Source organism: Fistularia commersonii, chromosome 14 (assembly GCF_037954325.1).
Source record: "Fistularia commersonii isolate RoL2024-O1a breed Wild chromosome 14, RoL_Fcom_v1.0, whole genome shotgun sequence".
In the NCBI taxonomy this organism is placed as follows: domain Eukaryota; kingdom Metazoa; phylum Chordata; class Actinopteri; order Syngnathiformes; family Fistulariidae; genus Fistularia; species Fistularia commersonii.
The window spans coordinates 14,812,494-14,829,833 of record NC_141297.1 but is presented as its reverse complement, the minus strand read 5'-3'; the positions used below and the strand labels follow the sequence as shown (position 1 = coordinate 14,829,833).

Below are 17,340 nucleotides of genomic sequence, written 5' to 3'. Positions count from 1 at the left end.
GTCAACTGACCAATCAGAAATTAAAGAACTAACACTAATGGAACTAAATGTGAAAAATCACAAAAGCAGATCACTCAATTATTTCAACCGATTTCAAACTGTACTGTAAATACCGTAACACTGAAATATAGACAATAGAAATGTTAAATTTCACAAGGAAAGAATAAACTGTATAAATGTTGCAAATTGTGTACATGTATTAACTTCACTAAATCTTCTAGTACCAACCCATCATGCAGGGCAGATGTTTGGTTTTATTGAATATAACTTAAATATAACTATAAAAATTAATTTAAGTATTAATCCTTTTTTTTCTTTTTTTTTTTTGGAAATCAGCCAAACAGACTGTTAATGCATTGAAAATTGCAAACTTAACATAACACTTTATGTGTGTATGTTATAGCTGTCTAATCGCCTAATCACTTTGTGAATCTTTTTTTTTTAATTAAATAATAAGAAGAGAAGATAATCCTTTTTGGTTTCGACAACATGATGCAAAGTAGTGTAATTGTTGTCAGATACTGGCATATATACACACAAGCACCCTTGAGCATGAAGGAAACTTTTATTTTGCATATCATGAAAAAAGATACATATTGTATTCATAAATGATATTTTAGTGGCTTCTAATATTCTTCTAGAAGGTGCATTATAATTGTTGGTACATGGTCATGGTTAAATTCAACAACAGCGTTTAGTAATGGGTAAGACAACATGTAGCCTTGATTCCACCACTATCGATGGCTTGATGATGGTGCCATCATACGGCCAATAATTTCCCACAATTCTTAACCTTTCATGGAGGAGAAAATATATTATTCTGTGTAAATGACAATGTGTTTGACTCTAGGCTTGTAGGCCATGTGCGTTGCCTGTGTGACATCAGCCACAGAGCTGCAGACGCCCAAACAGCTGACCCCAATTAAACACTCTGCCCTCAGACACAAGTTGCGCTGACAGTCTTACCAACGTCTAACTGCAAAGTTCAGACAGGTGTCGTACTAAAGCAAATCTGAATAGCCATATCTCTATGCTCTGCCTATTTCTGCCGACGTAAACTTGAAGGTCTCATGAATGACCTACTGTATCAAAAATTAATCTATGAACTGTGTTATATCTGTCTTCACAATTGCCACATTTCATGATAAAAGTTACGAGTATAATTGACACCGATGTCCCAGAAATGTTTCAAACCCCTCCAAAATAAGAACTGCTCATTGTCAGGAGCTATCAACTGCTGTGATGCACTGTAGGTATGAACTCTGCCTTTATGCTGCAGGGCACATAGTGGCTGTGGGTTAATGTTAAGTTGAGGCTGAATGCAACTTTATAGCAGAAAAAAATAACTATGCTGCAACAAGAACTGCAATTTTGAAAGACCTTCACCCATGTGTATCAGGAAACTTAACCACATGGCTGTACAAAATGATTCCTGTCCTGGAGCAGGTAAACTTGTACCTGTACCCACATATTGTATTGCCCTTGTCTTGTGTTTTATCTTAGTTTTGAAAACATGAAGAAACTAATCCTGTTCCCATTTTCTGTCTGGTGGGCAGAAAACAAACATCGTGCAGTCAGTTGCCAGATTTCGACAAAGATTTTCGACAGAAGATTTCAACGAGAATTCACCAAGACCTGGATGACTGAGAACCTCCACAGAGATCATGAGCGGGGGTTGGAATTGCTTACATCCTTGAGGTGAGGTGAAGACCACCTTTGACAGAACTGCAGACATATATCTTGAGAGTAGAGTTTTCAATCCAGTCAGAAAACAGGAGAAACAGTATGAAGCGAGAAGGTGAACGCGGTAAAGAATATCATGATAAAGTCAGGTTATCCTGAGTTACCTGACAGAATGATACATAGCATGAAAATCAGCTGGGGTTCTATCAACCATTATCATTGGCATCTGTTGCCACAACTTTTATATCACTTTCCCGAAACCCTGTAGAAATTACAAGGCATGTTTATTTTGCCTTTTCATGACAATACTGAGCATGGCTTTGCATTTGGTGCACTGATAAATGCTTTTCCCACACAAAAGGGTTAATGAATTGGGCCCTTTTTGTTCTCTTAGTCCCTGCATGGGCCTTTAACTTCCTCCAACAGGCATTTTAACATGAGTTAACAGACCACAAAAGTAATATTTTCATAGACATATAAACATATTAAGACCTTCTGCTTTTTGTGTAACTGTGAGGGAGTTGTCTAACAACTCCCTCAGACGAGATTCAGAACTGTCATCGTCATGACTAATGATATAATTAGGACAAAGGAGGGAAAAATGTCCCCCTGTAGTTCAACCATGTGTTGACAGGTATATAGTTTAGGAGATAACGCAAACAAGGCTCTGTGAACAGCAAAAGAGATGTTATTATCAAAGAGGACAGGATAATTTGTCTAACATTGATTTATCCTCAGTTCAACATTTCTATTTTAAGGTGTAGAGAAACTGGTAAGAATTCTGTGAAATCTAAATAGAAAGATGATTTATTTTTGTGTCACAATAGATAGATCAACTTTGACAGATTACAAAGTTTAGGCTGGCCTTCATCAATCTACAGACGGCCAGCTGACAGCAATGGGTAGGTGTAGGTGTTTGTGTTTGTGTGTATTAATGGATATTGTTTTAGATCACATTAATAAATGGGATGCTTTGCCAGTTTTAACCCTCACCTGGTAGGTAAAGCTGGTATTCTATCTTAAAGTTCAAGAGCTTCATGCTGTTCTGTTACAAGGATGGATTCATATACTATGTGTATGTATGCATGTCAGTGTGTGTGTGTCCCTTCTCAAGAGAAATCAATCCACTGTAAAAATACTTCTGTGTGTGCTTGTGCTGTGTAGGTGTTCATAAAATATATCTATTGATCTACCCTTGTATCTGATTTTATTTTTTTCAAAATACTGTATTTTAGATCATTGTTATACATTTTCCGCCTCAGCTAATAGCCCCCCTTGGTTACCATAGCAGCATGGGTAAGCAGGAAGGTCTACGTGTCAGTTTCTAAAACTGTTGACCCTTTAAAATCATACACTCACCAACATGAGGAGGCAACAGGGGCCAAACACTTATCTGTGTGTGTGTGTATGTGTCACTTTGTGTTTTTTTGAAAGAATGAAATACAGGATAAATATAAATTCCATGTGCATTTGATCTATAAGAATCTGCAGTTTGGAAAGGAAAAGTAAATCTGTCTCTTGGTGCCCTACATCCGTCTCACATTTACTACCGCCTTCATCCTAACTTCACCATCCTTTCCACACTTCTGTTTCCTTCCGCTCAGAATCCCCTTGCCACACACACACGCTCACACACCCAAACTGGTCTACTGAGTTGTCTATCAGCTTTCATACGTTGCCCTTTACCTTCACCCTTCTGTTTTTCCCCCTGGGAGTTTGCTGTGCCTGATATATCAGAAGCTCCAGACAGCTGTCTATTCCCGGCAGACAGCCAGCAGAGACACTGACCATATGGGGTGAATAATAATAGTGCTCTGCAGTTCTTATATTGTTTAATCTAATTGTTAATCCATATATTTGCAAGTTTTCACTTTTAGTCCTCGCCTTGGCATTTTTCATTTTGCTTTTCACCAAAGCACTTGTTTGAGAGGTGATTGGGTGTTTTCATATAAAGTAGAACATTTATCTACATCTATATCTATATCTATATCTATATCTATATCTATATCTATATCTATATCTATGACTATATCTATGACTATATCTATATCTTTATTGTTGTTTTTGGTATGTGGTGATGTTTCAATTGAAAATTTGTACCGGAACGGCTCATTATTCATGGCAGGAATTCAAATTAAGCCGTTAGTGTATTTATGTACTCTATCCGGCCATCCATCCATCCATCCATCCATCCATCCATCCATCCATCCATCCATCCATCCATCCATCTATCTTAATCAATAACATTTAAGTTTTTTTTTATTCTGACCACATTTCATGCTTTACACATGGCAGGTGTATTGCTACATTCTATAAAAGTGCATTGTAGATTTTGAAATTCTTTGTAGCAGCAAGTCCTCATTGTTTGATGGATGAGAAATAAATGTCAAGACAGTGAACTCCAAAGATAACGGAGCAAAACAAAACAACTCAAGAAAAGAAAATACACATTTACACATCCCCAAGCAGTAGCTATATTGATCTGGCTTATGATGCAGGACCTATAGCCAAGTAGAGTGAAAACGTCAGGGAGGAATTGTTAAAAAACAACCCTCATAGTCCAAGAAACAGACTATGAAGGTATGAGTGCCAGAAACATTAAAGGAAAACGAAATGTAAACTACATTCATTACTACAACTCCAAGAACCATGATCAACCTCAGTCTCATTCCCTAACCTTTTAAGGTTACCATCACCCTGAAGTGGTGCTAAATACTGTATCTATTGTTTATACAAATTTTCACAGACGCTCTTCTCAATTGCCTATATGAGACTTTGCTATAAATGTGCAGGTGTAGTTGTTCAAGCAACCATGTAGCTGTTAAAATATAAGTAAAAACTACACAGATATGTGACATACATTATATTGATAGCCAGAATTACTTGAAAGACATGTTAATATGTTTGGATTAAAATTAAAGCTTCACTGTTGCCTTCTGTAACTTTAAATTATTTACCTTTTTTTTACAGATCTTCTTCTTCTTATCCTTTCAGCTTTTCCCTTCAGGGGTCATCACAGCAAATCACCTCTTTGCCACACTCTGTTGCTCTGGACTGTTGACCTCAAGTAGCTGAAATCCTCCAACTTCTTGATCTCCACTCCCTGTAGCCTCACAGTACCACCTGAGGTCCTCTCATTCAAACACATATACTCTGTCTTGCTGCAACTAACTTTCATTCCTCCCCTGTCCAGCGTATAGCCCCATCCCTCTAGATTTTTCTCACCCTGATCTCTGCTCTCACTACAGATCACAATGTCATCTGCAAACATAATGGTCCATGGAGATTCCTGTATAACCTCATCGGTCAGCCTGTCCATCACCATTGCAAACAAGAAGGGGCTCAGAACTGATCCCTGATGGAGTCCCACCTCCACCTTGAACTTCTCTGTTACCTCTACAGCACACCGCACCACTGTCTCACAACTGGCATACATGTCCTGCACCAGTCTAACATACTCCTCTGCCACTCCAGATTTCCTCATACAATGTCAGAGCTCCTCTCTTGGCACCATGTCATATGCTTTTTCCAGGTCTACAAAAACAATGCAGCTCCCTCTGGCCTTCTCTGCACTTCTCTATTAGTATTCTCAAAGCAAATACTGCATTTGTAGTACTCTTTCAAGGCATGAGGCCATACTGCTGCTCACAAATGCTAACTTCTGTTCTCAGTCTAGTTTCCACCACTGTTTCCCATAACTTCATTGGATGTGCGATTCTGCACATCCTTGTTATACTTAAAAATAGTCTCACTTTGTCTCCATTCTTCAGGCATCTTCTCACTCTCTAAAATTCTGTTTAATAATCTAGCCAGAAACTCTACCGCTGCCTCTCCTAGACACTTCCACAGGTATATCGTTGTTCACCCATGCCTCGACCAATCCGATATGATCTGGTTATGATTGATTCGCATGTTTTGGTTTTTGCAAAAGTTTTACACCAGATGCCCTCTGCATTTATCCAGGCTTGGGACCGGCTCAGGGAGACACTGGCCCATGCCCCCCCCAGAGGCTGGTTTGAGGAGACACCTCCCTATCCCGCCCTGAGGCTGCATTTTTCTTTTTTGCAGATAAGATGTACAATTTAAGAAAATTTGAAATCCGACTCTTATCAGTATATTTAAGTTCCACCATTAATCACAAAATAAGTCATTATTGGAAACGCTCACATGTATCTTTTCTCATTTACCTCCTCAAGGTGAATTCTAATATTGATGACTGATCCCACAAAACCTATGATATGGCAGGTATGTGATGACTGGGGAAAATTAAATACCAGGAAACAAATCCTTAAATATTTATATCCGTGTGAGTCTGGCCTGAAAACCGTTGGCTCTACCTGAAATCAATAGGTGCTTGGTCCAGTGCTTGTGCACTGGATTTACATATAGCCATCGACTAACCATCCAGTTAATGATTAGTTTTCCATTTGTTGTGTATGTGGCTGCAGGCACTGGCATCTCATTCACTAATTTGGTTCCAAAATGTTTAATAGTTAGTTGCTAGCCATGCTCTGAGTCACTGGGCCTGCCAGAGGCCTATCTCTGAATGACTATTTGTATTGTATGCCAGTGATAATCCGCCCAAAACATTTCAAGTGCAATGCTGAGTGGATGAGGGTTGTGATGGGGGTCATAAACAAGTCCCTGGCTAATTGGACTCGCAACCAATGACAGCAATTCATTTTCCTCCGGTCAAGGAAAGACTAGAAACCTTGAATTTGCTTAAAACAGGGATGAGCATTAATCATACAGCGGCAAATAGTTTTGCTGCTTGTGAAGGGAACTACTGAATTATATTTCAATAATATCTTCTGAAAAAATGTCAGTCTCAAAGAAAACAGATGCTTATCCCACACCATGCTGCACTAAACCTGATATCTGATAAAAGTTGACATTAATGTGTCTTGTCTATAATTACTGCTTTACTGCTCTATGTGGACTCAGTCTCGGGATAGTCACAGTATTCGGTCATGCAAAAGTAAAGCACAAAAAATTAATATAAAACTAGAACTTTTTCACCCATGTGTTCTAATTGAACCGTGCACAGTTATGTCTGCTAGTAAAGCACTGCATTCATTTGTTTCACCCAGGATTCCTCCCCTAACTCATAGTAACACCATGTCATTCTCTGAGCAGATTGGTATTCATTAAAACCATTTCATGAATACAAAGGCCACAGTGCACTTGCCCATGCATCGGAAAAGCCCAGGTTTCTCACAATGCGAAATCCTCATACAGCCACAACAGCCGCAGCGAATGAAAGATGTATAAAGAAACCTGGAATGGTTGGTGTTATTTAAAGTTCATTTGTTTTTGTTTTTTTTTGTTTTTTTTGTTATTAATTTGCATTTAGTCAATTTACATTTCCTAAAACTAATGACATCAAGATTTAAAAATGGTTTCGTTTCCAGATGTTTCTGTTCTTTATCAGGAGTATAATTCATCCATTGTTTGTTTCCACTGTATGTACTAGCATTCAATTTTTTTCTGGGATCAATCAAGTATTTCTGATTCTGATTCAGATTTATAGAACCCTGTCTCTCTCACCTCTTCTAAAGACTCAAATGTTAAATTTTTTGTGGTATTTCTTGCTTTTGTAATCAATTCCCTTTTATCGGAAACTCAACTTATCATTTCTCTCGTTTTGCTGCTCTCAGCCCTATTCAAAGGGTTGGTTTGCTGGCCTGTGATACGGTTCAGAAATTTTACAGTAAGGAAATATAAATAACAATAAAGAATAAGTAATGTAAACAACCTGACTAACTGTTTGCCACATGTTTTCTTGAGTTAACATGGTTAGTGAGTCGTACAGACTTTAGACCGATTCCATCTATTTGTACATTAATTGCCATCTTTGTACAGTGTAAGTTGATTTTGATTTGCACAGTGCAATGTCTTTAAACGCTGGGTTAACAGTTATTTAAACATCAAGGGGTATACATTTTTACATTGATTACATCTCTTGGGCATGAAATGTTATTGAACCACTTTAATTTTTGCATTCTGACTGCTTTCATTCCAAGCATTTAATCTCTGGCGAATCAGTTTGTGCACCCCTCAATAAACGCAAACATCAATGGCACAGTGTCGTTAGTTAAAATAATATCGACTTTGCAGACTTAATCTTAAAGAGGGAATAATCAGATTATTTGCACCACGACAAACAGCCTTGAACCTTGTTTCTGCCTCACAGTTCCTTTTATTTAGGCGGGGAACTGAGCTGGTTGTATTTTGACTCAAGAGCAGATTTATAAAGGCCTACAGTGGACATTTTTTCCCTCCATCCTGTATGATGAGATAAATGGTGCATGGTTGAACAGTTGAGATTCTTTGTCCTTGAAATGAAATTAGTTCAAAACCAGTGACGTGCAGTCAGTAGAGGCACGGGAGGCCGGGCCTCACCTGTCATCATGGAAAGAAAAAAATTCGAAATGAAAAAAAAAATTGAATGGTTATATTTATTCAGTGATTTTTATTATAAAGTTATTTTCCACGTAGCTTCACCATTTTTAGTTTTTTTTTTGTTTTTTTTTCAAAATCGTTAAAAAAAAATCACATTTACCGTTCAAATACGAAGAAGAGACGTGCGGTGACGTAGCAAACAGCTGAGCCCACTATGGATTGCACAATGATTCTGTTAGCTGTGCTTGCATGCTATGCATTGAGACCGTATTGCTGTCTCTGTGGATGTCACTATTAAAAGACTCACTTTTAATATATGAACCTGATTTCCATAGTTTTGCTGATGTGTCGCATGTTTTTTGTCAACATCTGTAACGTGTATCTCGTTACAGTTATGGGGCCTCATGGTAGGAGGCACCGCTGATCCCAGGGATCCTTCTTACTACTCGGATACAGAATAACAGAATTAGCAATAGCAAGCTATAGTAAATAGTGAGCAAGTCAAGTGCAGCGATCCAGCTATTTTTTTGCCGATTTCATCGGGCTGTATAGCTCAGAAACGGTGAGGGATGAATGCAAATCTCCTGGACAGCTTCAAAACTTTTTGTCCCAGAAGGATCTCATTCAAACTGTTCCTGATGCGACAAAGTTGCTCCGTTCCGACTACACCAGCATCGGTGGAGCGCTCTTTCTCGGCACCGAAAAGACTCAAAACATACAGTCGGAACAGGACCGATCAAGGACAACTGTCGTCACTGGTAGCAATTTCCATTGAGAAAGAGAGACTTTTAAAACTGAAGAAAGAAACGGAAGACTTTTACAAGCAAGCTATAGATGCTTCAGAAGGAGCGGCGCATTGACTTCATTTATAAGTAAAGGTAAGAGACAGAAACGTTTTTTTACATGTGTATTTTTATATGGTAGAGTTTGTATATGCAATGAATGCTGACATGATATTTTTAACAAAACACGTCAACTGCTGCCAATAAATCGGTGAATGTGTGAATAAGTCACTCTGTAGGGTTCATATGTTTGTAAATCTGACGGTGATGACGTCAGTGCCTCACCAGCCATGAACCTCACTGTGCGTCACTATTCAAAACCGCCTTGCGACTATTGTGATTTTTTTTTTAAACCTCTCAGCATTCTTTCTTTCTAAAGAACACAGCGTAGTACCTAATGTGACAGATAGAAAATAGGTATTTGCAGAGAATCTACACCCATAGCAAGTTTTATCAGCTGAACTATAACCATTGATTTCTTTCATAGAAATATTGCTGAGCAGGTGATATGGGCAGTGTCAGTATCTGCTCCCCATTCTCCAAAGTTATACTAACTTCCCTCACATCATTACTGTTAAGCTGCTTTTGTCCAACATAATGAAAACTCATTGTTACAGCGACTGCTGGACACTGAGTTGACAGTGCAGTGGTTCTCGTTGCAGTGGCCCGCTGTGGCATCCCACCCTCTGATCTAACAATATAATAAGTGAAGCTATTTCCACAGTATGAAGGTGTGTGCATTGCATGGGGGAAACTGCACATTCACAGCCATCAATATTTGGCAATTCCTCTAGTGAATATAAACATTCTAAAAAAAAAAAAATCCAACTAGCAATATGAGTTATTGTTCCACAACTCACGAGAGAGTCCTCTCCAGCCTTCCTCCCGTGGAGCCGATGATTTCTCCAAGGGTGCAGAAGGTCTGGCCTAAGAAATCCTGGGGATAAATGAGAGGTAGATGCAGAATAATAATAGCACAACACTTTGCAGGAGATAAGGCCACTCTGAAATGAGGCGTCATTTAACCATAAATATAACAGCCGTTAACTTAATTACGCCCTGCTCAAATCGTGCAGGGGAGGTTCACTATCTTAAGATATCCGCAAGAGACAGATGGGTGACCCCAGCTGAGCAATTTCTTTTTTTTTTTTTTCTTAAGTTAAATATTGCTTTTTTTTCTTAACACATTTCTTTCTTAACTCTAGGGAATGCAATTATAATCATATAGGCAGATTTAGTAAATTATTCTCCACATAGTTGGACCTCCAATTGCTCAGACAAGGTTGACACTCAGGGAAAAGTTATTAAGCCCTCATTGTTTAATCATCGCAAATTAGTTTAAACATTAATTCTCCATGTTAATAATAGCAGTTCCATCCCTGTTTTTCATTCCCTGTTTTTCTTTCTGTTAATGTGCAAGATGGCTCATATGACTTCACCTACATGTCAAAACCATTGGATTTAGAACCCCAAGAGCCTTTAATATATTTAGGGGGAGGGACTAGAAGTCTCTTACCCACAACATTATAATCCCCCCACTACCAAAGAAATTTTGCCCCCTTCAGTCAGTTTTCTCATTGAATAAAAGCTGTCAGAGTTTGAACACGCACACACACTACAAAGACAAACATATGTGAACATAAAACCACAGAGACATGACACATTAAAAGCATCACAAACAGAGCAATATGGCTTTTTTGTGTTGAGCGTGGGTGTGAGCAGGTGTAGGTGTTACTGGCACGAGCCAAACACGCATGTAGCCCCTCTAAATGTCCTGACACAATCTGGTGAGTCTCAACCTACAACAGCTGCTTTAACTTTGAAGTCTGGTTTTGAAAGATGTTTTACCTTCATGGCAGCTATAATGCAGAAAGAAAAAATGAGGAACAACACTTGGGGTTGGGGGATGGCTTTCCAGGTGGTAGCTGTTGATGTTTGTCCTTTATGGAATTAGATGGGAGAATAGGTGGAAAGACACGGTGGGCTGAGCTGTGTTGGAAAACAAAAAATGAAATGAGTGAGGGAGTACTGACGATCACAGTAGTACACTCACCTTCTGCTCTCCGGTAGGATTTGAATTAGGGAAATATAAAAGCTTGTCAAAACAGAGTTCACATGATATTGATCACAAACTTTTTTTTTTTTTTACTGTTTATCAGTTCTAAAAGTGTCTGTAGTATGAAACACTTGAAGGCAGGGTGACCTCGTCACCACTGAGTCAAAACTATCATTTGAGTTCAACATGGTGCACTTACGTGTTTGGAAATGTTGCAGCTTCTGGAGTCCACATTGTATCTGTGAGAAACAAAGCCTTGATGAGCAACCATGGGAGGTGTGAAGATTTTGCTTTTTTGCTTTGCTTTTTTGTTCCTCTAGCTGCGGGTCTGCAAGCACATTTTGAATGCATGAAATCCTAGTTTCTCTGTGCAGATAACTATTGTTGAGATGATCATGGTTCTTTTTTGTAGAATTACAGTTCAGTGTTAGTAACACATATGCTTAGAAATTTTCTTGGGTGACAAGTTTGACAAAGTACAGAGGGTGCTCCTGGTATTACACATTATTGAATTATGGTGATAAATCAAGTTCTGCTCAATTGCAATGAGCATGAGTTTTAATCTAAATCTAGATTATTCTCAATTTCAAGAAGAAAAGTCATCTATGAAAAGTCATCTCAATTGACTGAGCATCTACAAAGATTAGATTTGAGCACATACCGTACATGTGAGCCTGGGAATTCAAAAGGTGTTCAAAAAAATACTGTCTTTCTTGTCACCTGCTTTTAATATTTAGACTGTGCAAAACCTTAAGGCAATCCAGGTTGAAATATAGAACTGAACAAAATGATAAAAAATGGAAAAAAGAAAAAAAATACTTTTTAGAAAAAAAATATATCGTGTAATTGTAAATAATAAGAAAATAAATTTTACCTTAAAAAAGTAAAAAAAAAACAACAAACATGTCATTAATAATGACCAGCAAATTAACTGTGATGTATGTTTATGGACTGGAAAGAATGTTGATACACCTCTAACAAGATAGTTTATTCCAGCCATCTTTGCACAACTTTACATCTACATAATGTCTCTTCCCATTTTGGTAATTTTTGGTGGGTGAACTTCTGTGATTATCGGTGCCAAAACTGTAATAATTTGCCTATGATTTCAGGAATGAAGCATAATTTAAACAGGTGAGAAGGTTGAAAATTGTATCATGTCATGTTTCATTGTCACAAATTCCATCCATCTATGTTTGACAGTAAAAATCTAACTATTTGGGTGTTTATAGAGTGCAGGGTTTTTGATGAAGGCTACAGAGAAAAGATGAACCTTGCACAGCCAAGTGGGTACAGAATCTAATTCAATTAGTGCGGCTACCAAGTGGCCTTGCTAATTGGCGTCAAAGATTCACCAAGTTGATCCATGGAGGAAAATCTAAGCAAAGGTATTTCGTGGGTTACTGTGAATTCAGATTTTGCAATATCAGTCCATCTTTATACGACAGAAAAATAGATTAACAAAAAAAAATATCGGGGTACTTACACGTCAAACCTTAGATTTTGTTTTTCTTCAAAGAAGAAATCCAAGACAAACTTCCTGACAAAATCTGGATTTCGAGTGTTATCGATTACCTCCGTCCTGCCAAACTACAAAAACAAAAAAGACAGAAAAACTTCATAATTAAAACTAAAAAATCAATAAAGGAATTATACCTGTGTCTATAAAGTGAAAAAAATACATCAAAATATAGATATCAAAATTCAAAACATCCATCACTTACCCATACAACCTTCGTACTGCGTTGAAAAAGTAGAAACATACATCTCCTTTTGTCAAAATGTGAAGCGCTGAGCTTAATTGTGGTCATGCACCGAATCTGGTTTCCCGAGAGAAATTAGAGAGCTGCAAGTCACATTAGAAAACACTCTCTGCTCGAACAGCCAGTCCCAGGATTTGCCTCCCTCCTGAGCTAAGCCATCTTTCTATCGTCCTGACAATCACACCGGTGATCCCCCCAGCGGACCGCCAGCCTCGCCTCTGTGGTCTGGGCCGACAGCACCATGTAATGAGCTATTGATCTTGGCAATGCCTTACCACAGCCTCAATACCTTGAGTCGTGTCTTTATTGCCCGGTGCACATCGGCCAGGCTATCAAATGCGTCCCCCGGCCTATCCATTACCAATGGCTCGCAAGGGAAGTGTAATGGACCGCAGAGCCTACCTACGATATCGACCCAAAAGGGAAAATCCCTTGATATTTCCTGGTGGTGTTTCTATTTTTGGAGGTGGGCTCTTGTGGTCTATAATTTCACCAGTGGTTGTTTAACAGGTGCAATATGAGAGACAGTGGCTGCCAACGGAGATCTTTACTTATCTCAAGCAAGCACTGAATTGGGACATCACATCATTGGGATTTAGATTTTTGATAGCCACGACCATGGTGATAGGGACGACCCCCCAAATCACCATAAAGGAGCATGCATTCAGTGTCGGAGAAACATAAAAGAGAAAAAAACAATAGCTTAAATATTCCAGAACATATTGTATTTATGTATGGTGCGCTCTTGTAAATGAGCTTGCAAGGGATTTGCAATCATTATGTTGTTATTTTGAAAATGATATAACTATTGTTATTCATGCATTAGGGTAAACACATTCTGAGCTAGTTAATTGCTGAGGCTTTGTTGGGAATTGCCTGGGTAAGTACTGATCCTGGTAGCTCAATTTTCCCTGTAACTTATTTCCCGAACTCACTCTTCGCAGGAGTGTGTTCATGGGTCAGGGATTCATAATCATCTCACAGAAAATATGAAAACTCTAAATTCATCCATACTCTACCCATTGCCATGCAGGTCAGATGTTTTTTTTTTTTTTTAGATTGCAAAACACACTTCTAACAAGCTAATAAGCTGCAGTCAATGTTGCTGCATAAAACACGATGATATCTCTTAAAGCTGCCAAAAGATTATACCTGTGCAGTGTGAGGCATTGCATTCCTTTTATTATTATTATAATAAAAGGCAAACATTTCATTATATTTGAAATTGCACACCACACCGCTTTGGGTCCGGTTACAAACTGAATAAACAAGAGGTATTTCTAGTTTTGTCTCAGAACAGTGATGTTTTTCGTGCCAGCACCATATCTGAAATTAGCAAATCCACATAGGCTTCTCTGTGTTCCACTGAGAAGGTTTACCCAAAAATGGGAGGTTTATTTAGAAACATTGAGGGCAAAGTACTTTCCTGAGCTCAGCTTAATCTAATACTAGCCCTCCCCAACTTGCATTCGTGCCCTTTTGAATCCTTTTGATTTTTGTACAACTCTCTTTATTAATGTATATACTCCAGAGGGATATGAAATTGGTGGACATGATTGAAAATTACTTAAGGAAAATGAATTTAATGAGCACTGATAGTTTCAGATTGTGTGTGTGTGTGTGCATTCTTTCCTCCATATTTTTTCCATATAGTCTTTAATGACCTTGGTATTCATCAAAGGCCATTGCAACTGAAAAAATGCAATATATTATATATACATATATTTTAATTTTCTTATTTTCTTCTCCCTGTATTATTTCATCGGAAAACAAGTCTATCGGGAAATCGTCAGATTTCTGGCCCTCGGTTGGAAATGTTCCTGGACGGCTGAATGATGTACATCTACTTGATCCCAGATCGACTCGACAGTAGAGCTTCATATTGTTGCTCTGTTTTGCCAACTTTGGCGAGCTAGATGGGGTCCATAAAGTCTTCCTGTGGTGCAAAACATCATTTCAAACCAGACAAATCACTTGACAGGTTTCCATTTATACCAGAATCATCTACTCACCGCAAAGGCGCAAGTGTGTGTGTACATATGTGTGTGTGTGTGTGTGTGTGTGTGTGTGTGTGTGTCAGCAGGATGTTTACGCTCGTAATTGCATAGAATTTCATACCACGTTTCTGATTTGATCCTGCCACATGAAATTAGTAGCTGTGAGGTGTCTTAAAGTGAGGATATGAGGAGCCAAAGCCCTACTGACATCACTGTTGACTTTGAATTTGCAAAGTAGCAAATAGACAGTCGAAAGAGAATATCTAATTTTCGATGACCTAACCTAAACAAGCGTGTGGATGGTTGGGTGGGAGGAGAAGCACAATGAGGAGCCATACATTGATCGCTTGACTTGCTGCCGGATTAGCTATGGTCACTGCTCTCAGGATGACACTCTCATAATTCCCAATTTTGGGGCCTTAAAATACAATAACATTTGAATCTCTGGAAGAAAATGACAACAGGAATAAAGCTAGGTTAATGAAGCAAGCACTGTGATGCTACATATCACCACATATCTATTTTGATTCTCAACATATTTAAATTATGTGTTTCTTCTGGTAAATTTTAACTGTGATGGGACTTCTGTTTACTCAATATCAGCAATTTCTTAAAGCAAACATTTTGATAAGTATTCAGAAGTGCGATGCCCAAGCACAGGGTCATCAAACACGTTTATGGCTGTGTTTTGCTGTTACCAAATATCCACAGTGCAAATTATCCTCTCCTTTGTCGTTTCTTGTTCCCTTTTAACACATTGCTTAAGTTGATGAAGAATTAATGAAGAAGCTCTTCAAGGGTGAGTCTAAGAATATCACACAATGCTACATGACTGTTTCTGCAATATTCCAATTGTGGTGACAATATAATATTAATAATTCACCCTCCCGCAGACCTTTGGTCTCTCCTGTTCTGATCCCTTTGTGCCTCATGACAACACTCTGTTTTGTTAATGAAGTGTTTTCTGTTTCATTGTTGTCCCTGGCTGTGATTGGCTCTGCTGTTTCAGGGCGATTAGACCCCTGAGGTGACGGCGTATCAATTAATCAACACAGGCTTTTAATCTGTATCCTACTTCACTTATGCCCTTATGTTCTTTATTATGCTACACCTACAGCAAGCAAAGGGGATTGGTGCTTGGGAAAAAAAAAAAAAAACACCATGAAGCTGTCTTCATTATTTTTTTTCTCCTTGTTCCATCTTTTATTGTGAAATGCTCCTTCTCTCATGCATTTTCTACCTTACGATGGGCTTCCCTGATTTGTTTTCAACCTGCAGCTCTCCGGTGTATCCGTGCTTTACATTTCCCTCTTGCTGTCTCAAAGGTACTTTATCTTTGCAAAGTCTGGTGAAATGTTCAATCCATTCTTCTTGGTTTAATATCTTACTGAGAAACGACAGGGGGCTGCTGTGCCATACTCAGATGATGAGGTGTTTCTTTGATTTTTTTGTTTTGTGTTTTTGCCATCATCAGAGCAGCTTTATATCCTACTAAGTATGTTTGAGGTGTATTTACTCGATACTTCATGTATGTGCTTTTAACATAATGATATAGAGAAATATATGCTTCTAAACATTGAAATTGTGATTATAGATGATTTTCGACTTTGTGTTTAGCACACACGTACAACACACCAGCTGCTTCGCTTTGGACAAAATTTTAAATTTGAAGAGGCTCCTGGTTTTACTTCTTGCATGATCCAGGCTGACTTAGCCGTCATTCAGCTTCATCCAGTGAGCAGATATGCTATTTGTGTGTGTGAGCATGTGTGCATGTGTGTCTGCTACTGCATGTGTGTGTGCGAGACTTCCTGAAAACTTGAAATTCGATTAACTTGGTTTTATCGAATGTTAAGGACCCTGTTGTTGATATTTGCATACCTGTCATGCAACATTTCCCTGTTTCTGCAATATAATTTCAGAAACCTTGTAACATTAAGAGTTACATTGAAGGAGGTGAATACATGGATTTGTACTGCTTCATGGTATTGTTTTTATTGTTTTATTTTCTTCTTTTTGCGTTCTGTGTGTGTGTGTGTATGTGTGTGTGTGTGTTTTGACTTGAGACTGCCTCGTAATCTTACATCAGGGTTTTTTGTTTGTGTTGCAGTCATTGCAGCCCACTCTGATTTATAAATGTCGGTAATTGGCCAGATGCGATAAAACAACTGAGATGCAAATGTTCCATGTCAGGTTCAAGTACCCAAAATAGGTAAAAATAAATAAAGGTCAAAGTTCCTTGCCTTGAAAGATAATAACAAAAGAACAGACAGGAAGATGCTAGAGGGCAGCGACATGCTGAGACCAGAGATGATTCTCCTCATATGTCTTCATGTCGTGAGTCACTATGTGATTTTATTGTCGCTAAAATGCTCTTTTTTCTTTTTTTAATGTATTTATGGTTTAACCGCTACTACTGATTCATCACCCTATGTCTGAAAAATTGAGCTTTTTCTGCCACTTGAGTCCAGTGCAGACAGCAGGTGCAGTTGTGAAATATCTGACATTTTCAATTTACTGCACCGATATTCTCTTGGGTGTGCATGGAGTTGCCTCAGGACTTAATAAGCCCCTTTTTCATTCCTGACCCAAAGTTACTAGCATCAAGGAAATGTCTTGATGTTGATATGAAGTATATACATTTTTACACATATAAT

General features: G+C 38.4%; 1 protein-coding gene across 1 annotated transcript in view; it reads right to left on the bottom strand.

The window, feature by feature from the left end:
* The window catches only part of LOC147227366 (copine-9-like), an 85,540-nt gene that overhangs the window by 41,680 nt on the left and 26,520 nt on the right, over positions 1 to 17,340 (bottom strand). Inside the window, exons 4-7 of the mRNA XM_086159736.1 lie at positions 12,410 to 12,513; positions 11,123 to 11,162; positions 10,921 to 10,923; positions 9,728 to 9,804 (exon numbers count right to left, since the gene is read on the bottom strand). Coding sequence (XP_086015862.1) covers positions 9,728 to 9,804; positions 10,921 to 10,923; positions 11,123 to 11,162; positions 12,410 to 12,513 — 224 coding nt within the window. The remainder of the gene's footprint in view (positions 1 to 9,727; positions 9,805 to 10,920; positions 10,924 to 11,122; positions 11,163 to 12,409; positions 12,514 to 17,340) is intronic.